The following is a 20,688-nucleotide window of genomic DNA, read 5'->3' as shown; positions in this document are numbered from 1 at the left end:
AAAACCGGACGGCGAAAAAGGAAGGCAGCCCAGAGAAGAATCGGTGCCTTTGAATTTTGGAACTGGCGAAAACTACGAAAAGTAGCATGGCCGTGCCTTGGAAGGCATGCAAGCAAAATGCCCCTGAGAAATGAGGAGGGCGAGACTGTGCCCCAGGTACTGTCCCTGGGAAAGACATCGCGCTGAGTGACGTGGAAGGGCAGTAGAAAGGAGGAGGACCGGCAAGCTAGATTGGCACAGCGTCTGCCACCAAGGGCTCCAACGTAACAACTTTGAAGAGGACGCAGGGCTGGGCAGTGTTTCGTTCTGCTGTACATTCGGCCATTACGTTTGGGTCATAGCCAGAGCACCGGCAACACCAACAGCCAGAAGTACAGCCAGACTGCCCCTTCGAAGCGAGGACAGCAAGACTCCGCCCCATGTGCTTTGAACGTGATCTTAGGAGGTTGGCATGCCCGCTAAGGTAGAGGACGGCCACAGCGGCTGCAGCAATGGGCCCAAACCCAGCTGAGTACAAGGAGGGCTCAGGACTGGACAGTGGTGTTTTGTTTTGTTTTGTTTTTCTGTTTTGTTCATTGTTTTGGTATCTATCTGCTCAATGGCATCTAGGATCACAGTGGATTAAAATTTTGTTTTATTACTAGAAGGGAAGCCATTGCTATAGGTTCAGTTCTCACTCATAGCAATCCTAGAGTAGAATTGCTCCTTTGGGTTTCTTAGACGAAATGTTTATGGGAACAGACAGCCTCATCTTTATTAATATACAAAACTCACTGCCATTTCTGACTCATAGCAATCTTGTAGGGCAGGGTCGAACTGGCTCTTGTGGATTTCCGAGCCTGTAACTCTTTCTACAAGGAGTTATCGGAACAGAAAGCCTCTCTTCGACCTTGCAGTTAGCATTCCCGTTGCAAAACCACTTCGCCACCCGGCCTTCTCTATGACTGCTAGAGCCTGAGGCCGCAGAATGAAAACGTTAAGCTACTTGTAACAACCTTAGTAAAAAGTGGAAGTATTGCTTTTAAATAAACTTGAGTTTGTGCCACGTAGCCAGCACCTCCCTCTCTGAGTTGGCAAAGAAACAAGCAGGGTCTTAGAAATACATTTACACTACATTTGGGGCCTTTGAAAATTTGAAATTATTTACAGCTGGATCCCATTACAACCAGGACACAAACTCTTTGAGTAAAGCGTTAGAGACTGACATCCTGACTGATGCATCGTAAGTGTGGGCCCACAACAAAACAACCCCTCAAATAAAACAAAACAAAACAAAACAGAGCTCACTGCCACCAGGTCGGTTCCGACTCGTAGCACCCCAATAGGCACGGTGGATCTGCTCCTATGAACGTTTGAGGCGCATGAAGAAAGTCTCGTCTTTCTCCCGGGTGCTACTGTACTGACCTTGCACTTCGAGCCCAGTGCATAACCATCATGCCGCCAGGTCTCCTTAAACAGCTCCTACTGGAGAGAGAAAAGTGGCCCCTCGGGGTGTTGGCCACGTTGCACGCACACTCCTTGTTGCAGGAGAACGGTGGTGATGCCTCGTTTAAAACCGCACCCCCCTTTTAATCACAATACTTAATCAGTTTTTGCCCCTCTTTAATGAATCGAATGTTAGCTAACTGACCTCAGTCTGTAACTCACAAAGAAAAATATAGATCGGCCTTTCATAATTTACTGGCAGCAGTGCAATTCTTTTTGAAACCCAGTGCAGTATGTTAATTTCCCCCTGCTTTTAAATCGGGTTATTTTTTTCATTTTGTAATGATGCATGATTCATTCCTTGCTCATTATCTTCCCACTGATTCCCCCCCACCTCCCCAAAGCCAGCCAGCAAGAAAAATCTTACAGGCAAGCAGGAAGGAACTGAGACAGTGAGTTGAGGCACACAGTCCTTGAATGCTGTTGCTGGCTTCTCATTGGCTAGCTCCTGGGCTACGGTGGCCAGTCGAATCCAGTCTCCCCGGCAGCTCCCTCCCCTCCCCCATTCTCCCTGCCAGGGCCCGCACAGGGTGTCTGTCGGTAGCTGGAAAACTGGTGGCCAGCAGTCCAGCAATCTCTCATGCAGAATGGACCTCAATAGAGAGACTGCAGAAGAAAGCCTTTAGAAATGTATCCCGTGTCAAAACTGCATGGCTTTAGCAGGGGATGAGAGAGCAGTGTTTTCTGTGTCAGCATAGACTCTTCTTTCTCTTTCTTTTTTCCCCTCTGTCCAGACTCTGTTAAGTTTTCCGAAGCGTAAAGATAGAGCTCTTTTAAAAAAAGCAAAAGCGAAAGGGAAGCCAAAGGCTCTGGCTAGTCGACCTGGTTCGAAGAAGTGCTTCAGCATCGTCTCCTCTGCAGCCAGCCCTCTGTAGGTTAGGGCTCCACGCTGCCGGGCAGGATGCTCATTTAACAAGAGTTCACCAGCAGACAGAGAGCTGTATAGGTTGGCTTGCTTTCCCGTGAACCCCAAAAATGCCATCCAAAGAATCGTGGTCCGGGAGGAGAGCTGCTCCCAGAGCCCCCGTCCACAAATCCAAGCCCGAGGGCCGGCAGCAGGATTTCCTGATAGCAGCCTTGGGGGTGAAACTGGGCTCTCAAAAGTCGTCTGTGACAATCTGGCAACCTCTGAAACTCTTTGCTTATTCACAGTTGACATCGCTTGTTAGAAGAGCAACTCTGAAAGAAAACGAGCAAATTCCAAAATATGAAAAGATTCACAATTTCAAGGTAAGAATCATTTTTTTTACCTTTCCTTTCTTATGCAAAAAGAAATGCACGTTCCCTGAAGGAAGCTCTTGAAGGAAGAATATACCTTCCGATGGCTTAACAAAGCAAAAGCAAACAGGATGACTTGACTAAAATGTTCTCGGTGTGGAAGGATGACTGTTTGAGCCTGATTTGAGTGAAAGAGTACCTGCAGCACCCGGTGGGGATCCGGCTGCGTTTTCCCTGGCACTGGTTTAGTCGGTGTGCACGCGTTGATAAAGCCTTGACCGATGCTAGCAAGGTCTCGTTTCATAATGATGTGGGTGCTGTTTTTGACTCATGATGGGACTGTGTCTAAATACCTTGGCTAGATCTCTCTGGGAAGGGTTAGATCTTATCTCTGGTCCTTTCTGGTAAAAAGCCTCTGATCTAAGGAGGAATGTGCCTTTGCATCTGGATTGAGCAGATGGTCAGCATTTCCCCTCGCCTCTGTCTCTGCGCCTCTGCTAAGGAATTGACCACGTTGAAAGGTGGATGGCCACCATGGGACTGGTGGTGCCTCTGACACTGGCGGCTTTGGGAGCATTTGCCCTCGTGTGTGTGTGTGTGTATGTGTGTGTGTGTGTGTGGTCTCAAATTGCTATGCTCATGTATTTTGTCACTTATACTCCAGTTGTTGTACATCAGGATGATGTGTGGATCTTGCATGTATTTATAGCCCAATATGAGGCCCTGAAATTTTGTCCTTTGCACCTGAAACTTCAGTGTGCACAGAACCTTCTCTGTTCCACTGAACAGGGGATGTGCTGGTGGTTCATTTGTAACTGCCCTGGAGTTAGACAGCTCTACGGTAAAGTTCTTGAGGCATGAATTTTTGTTTTTTTTGGTGTAGGAAACTGCCATTGACTTTGATATTAGAAAGGGAGTCTTTGGTCTCAAAAGATGATACAAATGGAACTCTTGATCTTCCATTACTTTAGTCTAAATATATTCAGCACATAGAATGCACCAGGCTCTGTACTAGGTAGTCTCATCCCACATTTGCAGTCCATCCTGACTTTTAACACCAGTGCTTCTTTTACTCAAATGCAAGTACTAAGCCCCCTGGTAGGTTTGTTCTCCTCCCTCCTCCCACCCCCACCCCCCAGCGGGGGAGATGGATTTTTTTTTTAATCTCCGGATCATTTTGAGGCAAAAGATAAGCTACTTATTAAAAATGTTTACAAAATGTTTGATTGTTAATATTTCAAGGTGAGCTCCAGTGTTTCCTTTTTTCTCTTTAAAGCAGTACTAAAGACCTTTATCCTTTCACCCAGCACCTGGGGCTTAAATGAGAGAATCCAGTCGATCAATACCTTAGCAGCAAACATGGAAATCACATGTGTGTCCCCCCGTCGCATTCCCATGTATGCACTTCAGTAAGGCATCCGGCACTAGGCCTCGGTCTCTTCGGCCTGACACACAGCCGGATCTGGCCACAGTCATAGTCATTGAGGGTCCTAAGTGGGGAACTACACTAGACACAGTTTGGAACTGGCTGACATTTTAAAGCCTGCCTCCAAAGATGTACGTGCCCTGTGCTTCGTCCAAGCAGGAGCGGGTTGACCTAGTAAGGTGTCGTGTCAGTGCCGCATCCGGTTCACTGTGCAGGCTCCCTGCCAAGACCGATGAAAGCCCAGCCGCCCACGGTCAAGTCAAGGATTTGTACAAGCAAGCATATTTTCTGGGGCTTTTGATTTTTGTTGTTGTTTGTTCATTTCACTTCCATTTAGCTCTTAATTTTAACTGAAGACACGACTTCCATGAGTACGTTCTACACAGCCGGAAGGTGCTGGCCAGGATCAGTTGTGACTGTGGCCCAGAGAGCCTCCAGATTTGAGAAAACTTTATATATATATATATATATATATGAAACAACTAGGTTTCTTCCACCTCTGTAGCTAAAAGATTAAGAGCAGTGAGTTGTGGTATATTATTTTTCCACCGACTTTTCTTATTTAAATTACATTTTGTTTTAAAACATATTTTGTAGGGTAACATTATTTTAAAAAGAGATAAAAGAAAAGAGAAGGGGTCTTATTGGAGTTCCAGGAGCATGACCCCCTCCCCCCCAAAAAAAGAGTACAGACTGCAGGGTGGGCACAGTGCGTTTGCCCTCAAATGTACACTTAGAAGGCCACTGTGCTGTGTGTGTGTGTACAGTTCAGAGACACACTGTGGGAACCCCCCAGACATTTGTGTATGGATGCTCATCTACGCAGCCTTGTCCTGGGCCATGTGCCCTGATGAAAAAAGTGCCTAGCCACTCTCCCACGCACCAGCCTCCTTTCCTCGTGGTCTCTGTCTCTGGCCTCTTGCGTTGCCCCGTTATGTAATGCTGCGCTGTGCCCCAGAAGAGCGGCCAGCTCTCGTTTCTGGCTGGGAAGCGAGACCTTCTTCTTGGACCACTGGTCAACTGGCTCACAGTGGGGAAAGCCCAGAGTGAAATCACCTGTATCTAACTCCAGAACATGCTTCTATTGTTTAAGATTTAAATAAATAATAATAATAATTAGCGGGCTTCCCACTTCTGCTGTTTTATGTAACCTGGTTATTTTTATTGGCTTTTCTTTTTAATGAAAGGGTCGTTATAGCTCTCAGGGTGACCATCCTGCTAGATGTAAATGTACTGCATCTTCCCATTGGTCACAGTCACCTCCTGTGTTCCCAGGCTCCTGAGAGACATGGATAAATATGGCCCAGCCCTCACCCTCTAGGAGCTTACTGACGACTTGTGTGGCCTTGAGCAACTTGCTTATTCTCCCTAACCCTCAATTGTTGTTTTTCCACATTACTCCTAAGTGGATAGAAATGGGCTCTTCCCCCCCCCCCCAAATTGACATCAAGCAGTATAGACTGAAAATGGTTAACTCTGAGCCCGAGCTTTGGGATCTGTGGTGTTGGTTCCTTTTTGCTCAGGCTGTGCTGGTGGGCTTCTGCGCTGTGGCTGTGGAGGCAGGAGAAAGCCCTTCTGTTGGCCCCAGGCAGTTAGAAGTTACATAAGAGCGCTTGCATTCTCCTGCACTCCTCCTCCGTATCCCTCCTTCTCCAAACTGCACTCAGCGAACGCTTCATTTGATGTGTTGTTTAATTCAGATAGCTCTTTAAAACCACCACAAAGAGTAGATATAGATCATAGCCGAGAGTGGGCTATCTGCTAGGCGAATGGAGTGACTAAAAGAAAACAGTGTTAAAAATGACAGTGAATGGATCCTTTAAACTAGGGGCAAGTTCTTTTAAAAGGTGGTCTTGACACGGAGAATGTCCTTCATTTTGGAGTTTCCAATGTTGGTGGTCCGTGTATCCTTGCAAAATATAACATACTGTTCTTTTTTTCCATTTATTTTTAGTTTTTAAGATACTGTTCTTAATAAGTGTCACGTTGCCAGAAGAATACATGTGCCCTGAGTCCTGGAATGTGAATTGGCAGGACACCTGAAAGAACACTTTAATCGGCACTTTGTACTGTGTGATACAATGACTGGTTTCAAGGCCTCTTCCGCTCCAAAAACCAAGCCGCTGCCATTGAGTCAATACTGACTTACAGGGACCCTATGGGACAGGGTAGGACTGCCCCCAACATTGTAACTGTTTACAAAAGTAGAAAGCCCCGTCTTTCTCGCTCAGAGCCACTGGTGGTTTCGAACTACTTACCTTCAGGATCACAGCCCAACTCGTAACCACTATGCCACTAGGTCTCATTAACCAATTCCTAGCGGCACCTGGCATCCATGGCAAACAGACCAGACTTTCTGCTGTGTGATGACGTGGAGGGCTCTGCAGGCGACAGCCTTTCTGCTGAAGACGATCCTTGGCTTCCTTCAGAGGCTGCTGGCAAACTAAGGCCTTGGTTCTGTGGTCCTGGATTCCATTTCCATTGGAGAAAGAAAAATAGGCTTGACGTTAAACCATGTGCTTTCCAAATTCACGCAGCTCTCAAATTCCCTCTGCTTGAGAGATTTTGTGAAGCACTAGCTTTATTAATTATTGTATTTTGTATGAATAAACTTTATGAGTGCCCATCTAGGGACAAATTTCTAATATGTCAAGATGAAAAGGAGCTAGAATAAATGACAAACGAGAGACTTTTAAATAGCTAGTTGTATTAGCAGTTTGTGAGATGGCACGTTTATTCCGGAAGTATAGCTACCACCTCCTTTGTCTCATCCCCACCAACTATCCCCACCGGCCTCCCCTCCCCTCCCTTCATTCTTTTGCCCCTCTCCCCCCAGACCCCTTCGTCTGTTCAGAAAGGGTTTGTTGCGTGGCCAAGGAAATGAATGCACGGTACAGCACGAGGGCCCTTGCTTGGTGTAACTTTGAAACCACTGCATACAACCAGGAAATTTCTAGCGCAAAAAGCAATTTTTCTAATGCTCCTCAAACCTGGTTGTTTCTATGTTTTGTTTGCTTGCTTGCTTTAAAGACGATACCTATTAAGTTTCTAAATGAGATAAAATTCAAGGTCTCACCATGTCACACGGTATTTGATTGAGGAAGGTGTGCTCCTGTTAGGAACTTGAGGACTGTTTGAGTCCAGTTAGAGTATGAGAGCAGTAAAGGCGAATGGCAAAATGGAAGAGGCACGTCCATCCGTGTCACTCACCTTGGCGTCTGTCGCCTGTGACCGACCAACATGGCCTTCTAAAGGGAAAGATTACTCCTAGTTCAAACAGGAAATTAAGTAGACGTGTGTGTGTGTGTGTGTGTGTAAGAAACCCACAGTTCCCTATTCTGAATGTGGGTCAATTAAAGGGAAGATAAACACAGCAAAGACCTGTGGCTAGTGGAGTGGCGTTCTTTCTGCCAGGCTGCCAGATTTGAAAAAGGGCTCATGGGAAAACCAGGAGCTTGGACAGGACCCTGGGGAGACCAGGAGGCACGGTGGCACTGGCTAGGTGGTTCGTACTCCTTGGATGCTGTGGAAGCCCAAAGCGATGACCCGATGACCCGGTGCTCCTGTTGGTCAAGAGGATCCCACGCCTCTCCTGCACTCCTCCCTGGCCTCTGCCCTGCCCGGCCTCACCTAGGCTCAGCCCTGGGGTGCTGCTTTCTGGGGCACTGACTCTCACCTGCAGGGAAAACCTAGACCACGTTGGAATGGCTACCACCACTCCTCATCTGTAAGGAGGAATTCCACACGGGGCCTGCTGGCTTGTTTGCAGTTATTTGTACTTCTTCATCACCATTTTCTAAACGAAAGAATTGGAACTACTGTACAAAAGGGCGCCATTATCCTTTGATTCCGTTTGTCCATGAACCTTTTGAAGCCACTTCATACTTAAGCATAGGCCACCTTTCATTCTCACCAAGCAGACCCTGAGTTGTCAAAGTGTCCCCGATTCTGTCATTACTTCCCAGATTCTGAAATGCCGCTTCCCCGCATTGCACCGCCTTGCTCTTGTAAGCTACCATTTGTAAAGCAGCGAGATAACATGCTTCTGGTTGCTTCTCTCAGAGTGAGCCCGAGAGGTCTTTTGAAAAGGTTTTGAGTAGGAGACCCATGTTGTCTTGGGGACTCTCTTTTCCAGCCTCTAAATCTATAGCAAAGACACCTCCCATGTCTACGTGGGCCCAGAATTGACTGGTTTAATCCACATGTGATACCGCAGCGATGAACAGACGAGCCGAGTCTTCAGAGAAAACCCAGAGTCCTGTTAGCAGCACTGAAGCAGCTCACTCGATTAGCATTCTGAGGAGACTTCAAAAAGTTTGAGGAAACGTGTAATTAAAAAAGTAATGGAATTTCTCCACGAACTTTTTTGAAGCCCCCTCACATAGGTGCTCTATCTCCCTTTTACTGGCCCCTCAAGGATTTATTGAACAGCTCTTCTGTGCATAGCACTTTGCTAGATGTGTGAGGGTTATGATACTGTGTCATATATGATCCTTGGCCTCAGAACATTTGCAAACAGACGGAAAAGAAAGCAAATATCAATATACTGAGGGTACAATGATGGGTACAATGATGCTTACAATGATGCTTATGCACAATAACTTAACAATAGTATGTAGGTATTATAATGCCCTGCCCTTGATGGTTCCGTATTCTTTAAATAAATATAACATGAGATGGTTGTTGTTTAAAAAGATCTCTGTACTTGTTCTGCCAGACATGAGCCTGCAAAGTGTGACTTTAAATATTTGGAGAGCGGTTTAAAATTTGGGGAGAGAAAGTTTCTCTTTCCTCCTGGGGGGCTGTTAGTGGAATTAAAAGTTGTCCTGCTTCTTTCATGGAATTAAAACACACACACATACACACACCAATTAAAAGATTAAGAAGAACTTCAAGCCAGGCTCTGAAATCAAGGTGTAGTGTTTGGTACTTTTAAATACCTTAAGAGCTTAAGTAGACCTGGTGGTAAACTATTGGGAAGCATTGATCTGCTCACCAGCAAGGTCAGCAGTTCAAACCCACCAGCCACTCCAAGGGAGAAAGATGAGGCTGTCTGCTCCTGTAAAGATTTACTCTGTATTTGGTTGCTATGAATCAGCATTGACTCAATGACAGTCGGCTTGGTTGGGTTACGAGACAGCCTAGTTTTCTCTCACCAAAACCGATCCTGATTCGTATGCACTCCCAATACCCTAATTTGAGACCCTCTGGCAGCCAGATACGTTAAATGTGATGTTGATTATTTTCAGCATCTGAAAGATTTGATAACTTTAGAAGATTTGAAAGCCCCAAGGTTTGTCTCAGAATAGAGACGAAGACAAGCATGTGACTCCTACACTATCACAACAGCAAGTTAAGGAACTCAAGCCCATAGGAAGAATGTGCACTACAGAACAGAAGGCCCCTTCACGAGGCTCAGTGCTCTTCATCCTTGAGTGTGTGTGCCCACGTAATAATCTAAATGTCAAGATGGGGTTTTGTACCTTGGGGACATGTTGATACTTAAAGGGAACTTTGAAAACCACTTGTAGTATATATTCACTCTCCCCTTCTAGGTTTAATTGACGCTTGGACCTTAATCCTGTTTATCTTGTAATTATTATGATTTTGTATTATGTAAATTTGTATTATTTTGTAATTGTTTATCTTGTAATTGAATAGAAATAGATCTGTAAAATTATAGGGTTAGATGTTCCGCTTCTAACTACAAGGTTGGTAGTTCAAACCCACTAGCTGCTGTGTGGAAGTAAAAAGAGGCTGTCTGCTCCCTGAAGACACTATGTTGTGTTGCTATGAGTCAGTATCAACTCCATGGCAGTGGATTTTGTCTTTTTGGTTTTTTAATTATATCTCTTATTTTTCTAACCTTGTCTAATTTAACAATGCTATGCTGTCTAATACTTCATCTTTAAAGATTAACTCTTTAAAGCAAAAATAGTTATATATTACTTGGATGATACTTACAAGTATATTGTATGACAGTGGTAGCATAAAGTATAGGCAAGGATAGTGGAAGTACACGGTTTTAAGTTTCTTGTACTTTACGTTAACTTGTATAATATTATTCAAAGATGAATAATGTATATTCAGTGTTGAAAATGTCTATTGTAAACCCTACATCAAAATCTAAAAAGAAGAAGAAATAGGATTATCATTAAATAGCCAATAAAATAAGCAAAACAAAACAAATCCACTACTGTCAGGTCAATTCTGACTTATAGCCACCTTATATAACTGAATAGAATCACCCCATATGGTTTTCAAGACTGTCAGACCACCACATTTTCCTCGTAGAGAGCCATGGTTTCAGACCACTGACCTTTCCCTTAGCAGCCATGTGATTTAACCCCTGGGTCATCAGGGCTCAATAGTAGAGCTGGGAATGAATCCAACCAAATATGCAGTTCACAAAAAATGAGATTCGCAAAAGCGAACCTCAGGACCCTGCTGAGGCATGAAGCTTGTTGGAGATGCTTAAAGAAAAAGCAGGACCAGACCGCAGAGTGGTGTTCCTACAATGTCCAAATCATATGCTATCCATGGAGTGTTTCTAAGCAACACATGACTGTAAACTTTAAACACTCATGTTTTGAGATGGAGAGAAGTTTTAATTATTGGGCCCTATTTACTGGTATCTATGATATAATCTGTATCTTATAGCATGAACAAAAAAATAAGAGGCTTTCTTTAAGATCGAAATGCCTCTACTTCCCAACTCCAGGGTTTCAAATGGGTGTTTCTGTCAGCTTAAAACAGAACATATTTTAACACCAGAAACTGGATTTTGTATTCCAAGAAAAATATGGATCTGATCAAGTAAATTCATTTATTTGTGTCTCATTAACTCTCTCGCTAGGGTACTTGGTTTGGGGTATGTCATGGGGGAATAGGAGGGGGAAGAAGGATCGTTAGGAAGCCATAAAGAAATTAAGCTACATTGATACAATCCTTTATACAATTATAGTGAATGTGTTGTGATTGGAAATGGTCATTTATTATTTGTTCTACTTGTGTGTAAAGGAGCCCTGGTAGCAAAGTGGGTTATGTGTTGGTCTGCTAACCACAGCGTCAGCAGTTTGAAACCACCAGCCATTCCAAGGGAGAAACATGAGGCTTTCTGTTCCAGTAAAGAGTTACTGTTGTGGAAGGCCACGGGGCAGTTTTAACCCTTCTGCAGGGGCGCTGTCAGTACGAACCAACTTGATGGCAGTGAGTTGAGCTGAGATGGTTCATCTCTGTTGTTTCGTGGACTAATCAGTAACAGTCATGTTCATAATGCTCTTCATGGGGATTAGTGTTGAATTCTATCCTTGCCTTGGTGATCATCAGTAGTTATGGCCAATATTTAAGGAGACATCATTTGTTTGACACAGCCTTGCTTGCTGAAAGTAAAGAGTACTGGAAGCACGTAGTGATGAAGATCAAAGGCTGTCTGGCCTTCAGTTTGGATTATCCCTCAATGTACAGAAAACGAAAATTCTCACAACTGCATCAATGAACAACAAAAAGATGTACGTTGTCAAGGATCTCATCTTATTTAGATCCACAATCCACAGTCAAGAAATCAAAGGACGGATTCATTGGGCAGATCTGCACCGAAAGACCGGTTTGCAGTGTTGAAGAGGTTTGAGGACTATGGTGCACCTGACCCAAGTCAGGGTATGTTCACACCTCCTGTGCACGGGAGAGCCAGGCAGTGAGGAAGGAAGACCGCAGCACAACTGATGCACTTGAACTACTACGGTGTTGGTGAAGACTGTTGAAAGTGCTGTGGACCGCTCTGGCTAACACTTCTGGGTGCGAAGAAGTACAGCCAGAATGCTCCTTAGAAGTGAGGCTGGTGAAATTTGTCTCACAAACTTGGGTCACGTTATCTGGAGAGAACAGTCCCTGGGAAAGGTCATCCTGCGTGAGGATTCAGTGACCAACAGGGAGACCTTCACTGAGATGAATCGGCAAGGTGGCTGCATCAGTGGGCTCCAGCCCGCCGTTGTGAGGATGGCCAGGACCGGGCCTCTCCCCCTTCTGCTGCACTAGAAGTTGACCTCAGCTAACAACAGCAATGGATTATAGTACGGCTAATGGATATCCAGTACACTTTGCCGTATCTCCCTCCGTTGGGAACGTTTTATTTTTCTCACTCGTGAAACATTAGGCCACCAATTTTCTATCATTTGTCATCTGCTCAGAGCGATGCTTCTGACTTTGTTAACTGCTTGGATGGTTAAGTATGTAACTCATGGATACCCTGCAGATATTCTCCCAGCACGATCAGCGGTAGCAACTAGTGGTGGAGGCCATTATATAAGCACCTGGGCCTCTTCACAGGTCAGCCAGTGGGCCCCCCCTCCCCACGTCCTCGGTGGACTGCCGCCCAGTGGGTGTGCTCTCCTCCTATGGTAGGCCCTTACCAACTCCACACCCTGCTTACAGCTGTTCAGCAAGGGCACGGTGCACGCCCCTTACCTCTCCTCCGTGGATGCCACATTACACACGGGGTCAATCCGGGCAAGAGGAGCGAAGCACACCAGCATAAGGTCTGTGTTGGTGGCTGATGTGAACCCAGAATGTTCCTCAAGAGGTTTAAGGTCACTGTTAGTTTTGACTCGATTTAAAGAAACCATCAGTCTGGATACTAAAGACTCTCCTGTTTTAAGTACATACACGCACGCGCCAGTGCAAGGAACACTTTCTAGATTTCATAATTTGCTGCTAGTGATCACAGACAGTGCCGATGCATTATCTTTTCATGATTAATGGAATAAATCAAAACATTTAAATGGACGCGGCAAAAAGCCTAAGCTTCAAATCTTTTGGATCAACAAAATTTAAGACTACTTAGATGAATCTCAAATGGTCGCGTCAAACATCCTAATTGCCTAGACTAAAAATGGATGAAGAGGAAACGGCTCTCCGGGCCCACTGCTGCCTGTCTACCTTCCTTTCTCTTTGATGATGGTCATCTGTGCCCTTCCCGTCGTCGTCACCTGCCAGGCTGGAGAGCTTCCACTAAGAGGTCCCGGCTGCCTTCCCGAGCAGAATGCCATTTCCCCAGTGTTCATGTCACCGCAGCGCTGTCTGCAGCCGTTTCGCACGCCTGCTCTTTGACTGTGTGTGCTTGTGGTTGTTTCCAAAGGTGGGCTTTCGGGTGCAAACAGCTAATGGCGTCTGGTGTCGTCATCATCTGTGCACCGCACGGATGGCCTCTGCTATGTCCGTGGTTAGCACATGGACCAAAGAGATGATGCCAGAAACACAATGAGAAGCAGAGCGTTAATGTTCTCACACAGCCAGAGTCCTGGGCATGGCGTGACATGACAGCAGGTTCGGTTAAGGATGACTTCGTTGTTGACCTCAGTCGGGCCCCAGAAGACACGTGACACTTGGCTTGCGCCACTTGAGCTTCTCAGTAGGCCACCATTCCCTAGCCAGTCAACCCTTTCCAGCCTCCTAGGGTTCTCGCCAGTCCCTCCTCTGTGATGAGACTAATGGAGAGCCATTCAGCAATCCCACCTGTTTCTAAGGTGAGATCACCGTAGATGCACGAAAGGAACGTGTCCAGGTGAAAAGCAGTCTCAAACACCTGGTAATGACGTTGTCTTGTGTCCAGTTGCTCAGGAGAAGCAGCGTTACGGCTAGATAGTTGTGTCTGTTCATGAAGATCTAACCCACGCTGTGCCCTTTGGCACTCTCATTTGCCGAGCTGTGGAGATGGCCCATAAAAACACCCTCACCTTCACGCATAATATGATCTCCTGACGGTAACTGCTTGTTGGAATTAGATTGCCACCCAAATATTCTCCCCAAAGGAATTCTTTATCCTTAAATTGATCAAGTGATTGGCTCAGAGTAACTCTAAGGGCAAGAAGAGTGCTGTCTGGAATCCGTCCCTTCTGCTCCTAGAGAAAGGCAGAAAGCGGACGCTTTCTCCTCCTGTCCAGAGTTCCAGGCACAGTTCTACCCTGCCCCACAGGGTCGCTATGAGTTGGAATCCACTTGATGACAGTGAACTTGGTTTGGGGTTTGGTTTTCCCATCTTACAAAACCCGCACACATTATTAAGTTCATACAGTAAACACCCAAAACAGGCTGCCTTCTGCCTCTAGGACCCACTCACTAATTGAAGTCAAATTGGGTATAACGCCTGGAGTAAGATGCTAATCCTTAACTCGTTCATCACGAAATCACAGCTTATTAGCCTGACCTTTGCAACCGTAAGGTCTTGTTTTATAAAGGCCTTCAAGCAGGAAGAAAGAGGGTACCATTTCTTGATTTACAACCAGTGCTAGCAGTTCACTTACCAGCTTTTCTAGTTTGTAAGAATCGGCCATTGGAAAAGTGGGCAGTAGTGAACGGGAAGGAGAGAAAGCTGCCAGCCACGGAGTACGCAAATGAAAAAATCAGACTTGCGGAAATAAAAATTTGAGGCCATTAGCGTTTTTTTCACGTCCATTTTATTAAAAGCATAAGACAGCGTAGAGTCTTCTCTTCTTCACCTGGCCGGTTCCACTGTTCCGATGGCACTGGGCCTGCTTCCTGAGTAGCTTCCCTGTCTCTGCCTAGCTCCACCACCTGTGTTCAGGGTCCATTCACCAAAATGATTACCTGGACGGCCAGTCCTCCAGCCCTGTCCCTCTCCATAGACACCTCCAATGGTCGCACTCGCTCAGCAGGCACGGTAGAGTGGCCAGCCGTGGGAAAGTGGGAAAGGCGAGTCCTGCCTCTGGTCTCCAGCCCTGCCAAGCTCCCACCACCATGCTTACAGACGCCTGGCAGTTCTCCCAATGCCCCAAGCACCCTCTCAGCTGTGGTGCCTTTGATTCACCGGAAGCAGCCTTTCCCAATGGGCCTGCCTCCCTCACCAGTACTGCCAGTACCAGCACAGCCACCATTCCACTCAGGGGCCCAGTCAGCTCACCTGGCTGGTTCTGCTCATGCTATGGGACCGTGTGCCTGGATTACTGCAGCTGCCACATTGTCTCTTCCTCCTCCCTCTCGCTCTCTCTCAAAATGTTTTGTTGGATTTTCAGTATTAACATGCGAGACAAGACAGGTTCCCGCTCAACAATTTCTACACCAAATTTCTACACCATGGGTTGTTTCCGAACCTAAATAGCGCTCCCCCCACCCCCACAACGCCCCTCCCACTTTGCAAACACTTTCATTAGAGAAATTTCACACTGTACTTAATGGGAGAGCCCCACTGTGAATTCCTTGAGCCCATACTGGTTTTATCTCTGTATGTCTCATCCCTTAATAAATATTTATGAATAAATAACATGATGAATGGATGAAATAGCTATCTGTGTTTCATTTGTTTGTTTTAAGAAGTGATGAGTTTTTAACATCATTAACTTGCTTTTCATATAATTAATTATGAGTTTATATACTTCAACTTTTAACACTGACTCTACTTAATACTTGGCTTGGAAATTTCCAGAAAATTTAAAATTGATTCTCTGGCGGGTAGCACAAGCTGGCTTCAGGAAATTAACCTGTTTCTTAACAGTCTCTCTCCTCTGTATGAACACTAGTTTGTAGCTTTCCTGCCTTCCGTTCTGTGACTCTTGAAATCCTTTCTAGATAGACGTCTCTCGGCTCTTATTCTCCAGACCCTTGGGTTCTGGCCTTCTTAGGCTATAGCTGTCAACTCAATGGGTGTCTACTGCGGTTGTCAGAGGAGCTGTGGTGGCACTCTCGGTAAGCGTTGGACTGCTACCCAAAGGGTCGGCCTTTCAACCCCACCAGCTCCCATAAAGGCTAACAGCCTCAGAAACCCTATAAAATCAACTCAATGGTAATGGGATCAGTCGAGTTTTAATGCTATCGCATACAATCCAGACTCAAAGAGGTCAGAAAAGCAAAGGAAATTTAAATTTTAGGTATAAAAATTAAAATGGGAACCCAGTAAAATCCTGGGCAAACAAAAGGTTAATAAATGTCTAGTGCTGCCAGGCCTATTTCTAGAATAGCTCCCTGCTGAACTACTTAAGCTGCATTCTAAGCAGTTTAAAAATAATAATAATCAGCCCCAAGTGGCTGAGGATATCATCAAAAGCTATCCAGGAATGAGATGTCTAAATGACAATTTCTAAAGACTGTTTTGTGAGATAAATGTGTGCTCCTGGGCTGCTAACTGAAAATGTGGGCACTTGGGACTACTCGAGAGTATCTGGAAGAAAGGTGTGGTGATGTCCTTCCTACCAACCAGCCATCGAAACCACCGTGGAGCAGCCTTCCAAGGACAGTGGGTGTCTATTCACCAGGGAGGAGTCAAGGCAGGGGGAGGATATGAACTAAGTAGCTCACGGCCTTCACAGAGGACTGCTTCCTTTGCTATAAGACCCGAAGAAGTGGATGGTGCTTGACTACCTTACTGAACTCTTTGATCAAAGATTCTGTAGAAGAATCCTGATCAAAGGGGCGGCAGGTGGGGGAGGGGTGGATAACACAACTTTAAATTCTCCCAAACGTTAAGCCTTCTGGAGGGAGCCATGGAAGCTGTATGAATTCCTGGGCCTAACGACCTGAGATCATCTTTAAACTTTAAACTAAAAACATCCCCTAAAATCTTCTTAAAACCAATTAATGGTTTAGCTTAACTCACAATGATTGCCTTGCGCATTGTGTCTTATTTTTACTTGGTTTGTCTCTATATGGAATCAGATTGACAACAGCCACTTGGAAGTAACACATTTATGTTCGTTGGGAAAGATGAACTCAGAGTAGGAGGTGGAATGGCTGCACAACTTAAGAATGCAATGACAGTCACAGAATTGCATGTGTAGAAATGGTGGAGTTGGTATATGTTCGTTTGTACATCTTCTCAACAACGACAAAAGTTAAGGCCTGATTAAAATGAAAGACAGCCCAGTGGAGCATAGATCTGCTCAGACACACATGGAGTCAGAGTAAACCTGATTGGTTAATTTGTTAATTACCTTGCTTCGGTCCCTTAGAACCCCTTTTTCAGCTCACACAGTATGAAGAAATGGCCCACGGTTTTCAAAATGCCACATCCATTAATACGAGCAGGTTTTATTATGGTGTCTCCACGCTGCGTGCTGTGCGCCGAGATCCCGTTTGTTTAAGTTATTTCATGCCACTGACTCCGTTTCTGCTCTCCCAGTGTAACTTTTCAGACTCTTTGTCATCACTTAAGTGTATCATAAGACTCAGAATCACCCCTGGGAATTCCTCCAGACTCCCATTGTAATTTTATGAACTTTACCAAGTAAGTGGTGCTGGATTATTCCGTAGCCCATAATCCAGTTTATGCCCTAAAGACATTTCCTAAAAGTAATGAGTCACTAGCTAGCTCGTGACTCCATGACTCTGTTTATGAGTCAGGGCTCTCGGAGACTTTAGCTGGTCCCAGCCGGGGAAAGACAAGGCCGCATATCTTCCCCCGGCTCAATTCCCTCTGGGAACACGGACGGATGGACGCAGAGGCATCACGGAGCTTCTGAATGCTGAGCTTGGGTTTCTACTTCTGCAACACCAGGAAATGCTTTCACTTTACTGCCTCTAAACATCATCGAAAATCTAGAAGCAACTGTATCTGCGTTCCTGACAAGTTTCCATGAAAAGCATCGATAGGATTGTGGCCTACTTTCTGAGAATCCACATACCAGTTTGTATTCTAGCCCACTTGGCAGTGACCAGCGTCACAAGCACATGCCCGACTGGAAGGAAACCTGGCTTAGCCGTGACAACCTTATATGGGTATTTTATCTATCATTGCATATTTGAATTCTGATCAATTGTTTCCTTAATGGTAATATGTGCTTTCTTTAAGACATTTTAGTATCTCTTACATTGGGAATTATCTTGTAATCACTGGATTGTCACATTTAATAGGCATGTTGTGGTTTTTTTCCTTAACAGAGAACATGGCTTACACTCATCTTTAAGTTTAAAGAGCTAAGAAGCACTGATCAAAGTGATTGATGTGGTATCTACCATCTCTTTGAATATATTAGTGGTAGAAATGGACCATCTCCGCTGCAGGTTTCTTTAATTTGGGAAAATATTTCTGTTGGAACCAAAATAATCACTGTGATTTTTCCTTCTTAGTTGTCTGTCTTCTGCAGGAGGACAGATAAGTCATCTCTAGGAAACTTATTTGATGCAGGAAAAGGACTGTTTTGCGTTTCTCCCTTTCCTTTTCACTTAGTACATTTCACTTAGTACACTTTTCCTTAGTACATTTACGACCAGTATTGACTTAGAAAACTGAAATTGTTACTGACCATATTCAGGGTTTACTTTTTTTTCCTTTTAAGATTTAATAGTTAACGCCTAGCTTCATTGCTTCTGTATTCCACCCATATGTCTCCATCATCTGACTGGAGCTAGAATGCCGTCTGTATCCTACACGGGAATGTGTACGGTCTCTCCTTGTTTGAATATTTTCTTCCCTGTGGATTTCTTTCCATCCCAGGGACAAATGCAGTACAACCTGTGCGAGCTGGAATAATTCATGAACAACTGCTGTATTCAAACGGGTTTTCTGGTGAACTGATGCTTCTGGTTTCTAAAATGAAATCCATTTTCTTTGTTAACATGTTAACATACCAAGAACAAAACCATTTTAAACAGAAATGGACCTGTTTTGATGATCTGGTTGTGACCCGTCCATAAGAGGTGTCTTTCCTGTCTGTGACTAGCTGTGGCCACAGGAAAGGGAGGGGTCATTTGACAGCATCCCGCAGGGCCCACGGTGTACTCTAAACTACCTCTCCCCTCCTTCAGTCTTTGTGCACGGCTTACACGAAGCTTCGTGTGGCCCGAGGGGAGCCATTGGAAAACTCTTGCGGTGGAAATGGTTTTCAAAAGCAAACCACAAAATACTTGTTTGATCGTGGCTGTTTCTAAAACCACGAGGAAGTTAAATCATGGCCAGGAAAGAACTGAACCTGCTTCTCAGTTCTCCTCAGCCGAGGTTGCTCCTGAATGCAACCGTGTTGCCTCTTCGGGACCGATCATGGTCCGTGGTCCGTCAGTGCCTCCTCACCCGCCCCCGGTTCACCCCCTCGACTTTACCTCTGTTCTCTTCCAGGTCCATACCTTCCGAGGGCCGCACTGGTGTGAATACTGTGCCAACTTCATGTGGGGGCTCATTGCTCAGGGGGTGAAATGCGCAGGTAAGAGCCCTTTCCCCATCTCATCACGGGCGTGCACACGTGGGGGGCTGAGCCTGGGCCGGCGTACTTACACACGTGAGCTGGACTAGATCTCCAGGCCTCCACTGGGAATATCAGTCCGATTTTGTCTGCCCTTAGCCGACTGGCACGTGATCAAAGCAGTCGAGGGTGACAACGGTGTAAATTGTTGTAACACGTCGGAATGTAATCTGTCCGGATATATTTTAATCTTTCATAATTAAATAAAAATGATCTAATGGGGGGAAAAAACAAACTGGGGACCTGATACTAGGCCATGAAACGAAGAGGTCAACGGCTTCCCCCAAATTCTGATAAAAGAAGATTAAAGCAAGACAGTCATACTTAGCACCTGCCTTTGCTGTTACAGTAAGTAAAATTGTCAAAAGGATTTCTATTTAAAAAAAGAAAAAAGCAGTGTACAGGAATCTCTTGATTGTTGCCTTGGAAACGGAATTTTAAAGATAACTTGTTAGGCTGGAATGGCCACACTGACTTTCTGTGAAATCGAACTGGAGCTTCAAAAACACATGCGTGTATCTTCCTCGCTGTTGCCTGCAGTCCCTAAAACTACCTGTGACCAGTGCTTTCTTTGGGCCGCTGTGAGGTCTTGAGTATACTAAATCCTTTTATGAAGCCATGGCCATAGTAAAAACTTTCTGAGATTTACACATGAAGAAGGAACTCATTTAGGGATATATTGAACTACTTCAGAAGATAAAGTGGTTCTGCACATGGTGTGAAATCAACTCATATAGAATAGTTATATTGGTACTAACCCTTAATCAGACTACTCTCAATTCTGGCATGCACTTAAAAACAAGCATCTAAATTTTAAATATAGGGGTTACCTTTTGCTGTTTGAATTGTACAGCCATAAAATAAGCTTTTTTGCATGCCTCTTAGAGTGAAACTGTACATTAGAGAATTTACTAAGAATAAAATATCTCAAAACAGTGACTTTGGTCCTTCTGTCCAAGTTACCACTGTAAAAATCTTTTCTTTTGTAGCATGATTTCTAGCCGGGATTTTTATTTTGCGTGCCCATCATCTGCAGAACTTCCCGGGTCTGATTTTTTTCATACTTTTAAATTGCATTTTCTTTATAGAGCAAGGTGCAAGGTTCATTGCCTGGGCATGTTCCAAGTCACCTTTCTTCATTTATGATTCCCTTCGCCTCACTAAGGCACACAATCAGGAACGCCAGGCCTACATCCTGGCCAAACCCACCCAAGGACATCCCCGCCCCGAGGCCTATGGTAATAATCCCAAACGTGTTGGCTTTGAACTGTGCAGATGTATTTCTCAGTATGGCAAAAGCTATGTAGAAGCCCTAAACTCCATTGTCCCTTGGATGTGACTGATTGGAAATAGGGTCTCTTCATTCAGTTAACT

The 20,688-nt window shown here is 45.0% G+C and overlaps 1 protein-coding gene across 2 annotated transcripts in view; it reads left to right on the top strand.

Moving 5' to 3' along the window:
• Positions 1 to 20,688, top strand: part of CHN1 (chimerin 1) — an 89,047-nt gene that overhangs the window by 37,954 nt on the left and 30,405 nt on the right. Inside the window, exons 2-3 of one of the 2 annotated variants that reach the window (XM_045294755.1) lie at positions 2,638 to 2,715; positions 19,191 to 19,275. In XM_045294755.1, coding sequence (XP_045150690.1) covers positions 2,638 to 2,715; positions 19,191 to 19,275 — 163 coding nt within the window. Of the gene's footprint in view, positions 1 to 2,007; positions 2,716 to 19,190; positions 19,276 to 20,688 lie in introns of those variants that run through there. The other variant, XM_004701436.2, reaches the window with a different exon arrangement.

The sequence above is a fragment of the Echinops telfairi genome, unplaced genomic scaffold (assembly GCF_000313985.2).
Source record: "Echinops telfairi isolate 266 unplaced genomic scaffold, ASM31398v2 ScPeMD7_3;HRSCAF=10, whole genome shotgun sequence".
In the NCBI taxonomy this organism is placed as follows: domain Eukaryota; kingdom Metazoa; phylum Chordata; class Mammalia; order Afrosoricida; family Tenrecidae; genus Echinops; species Echinops telfairi.
This window is presented reverse-complemented; position numbering and strand designations above follow the sequence as displayed.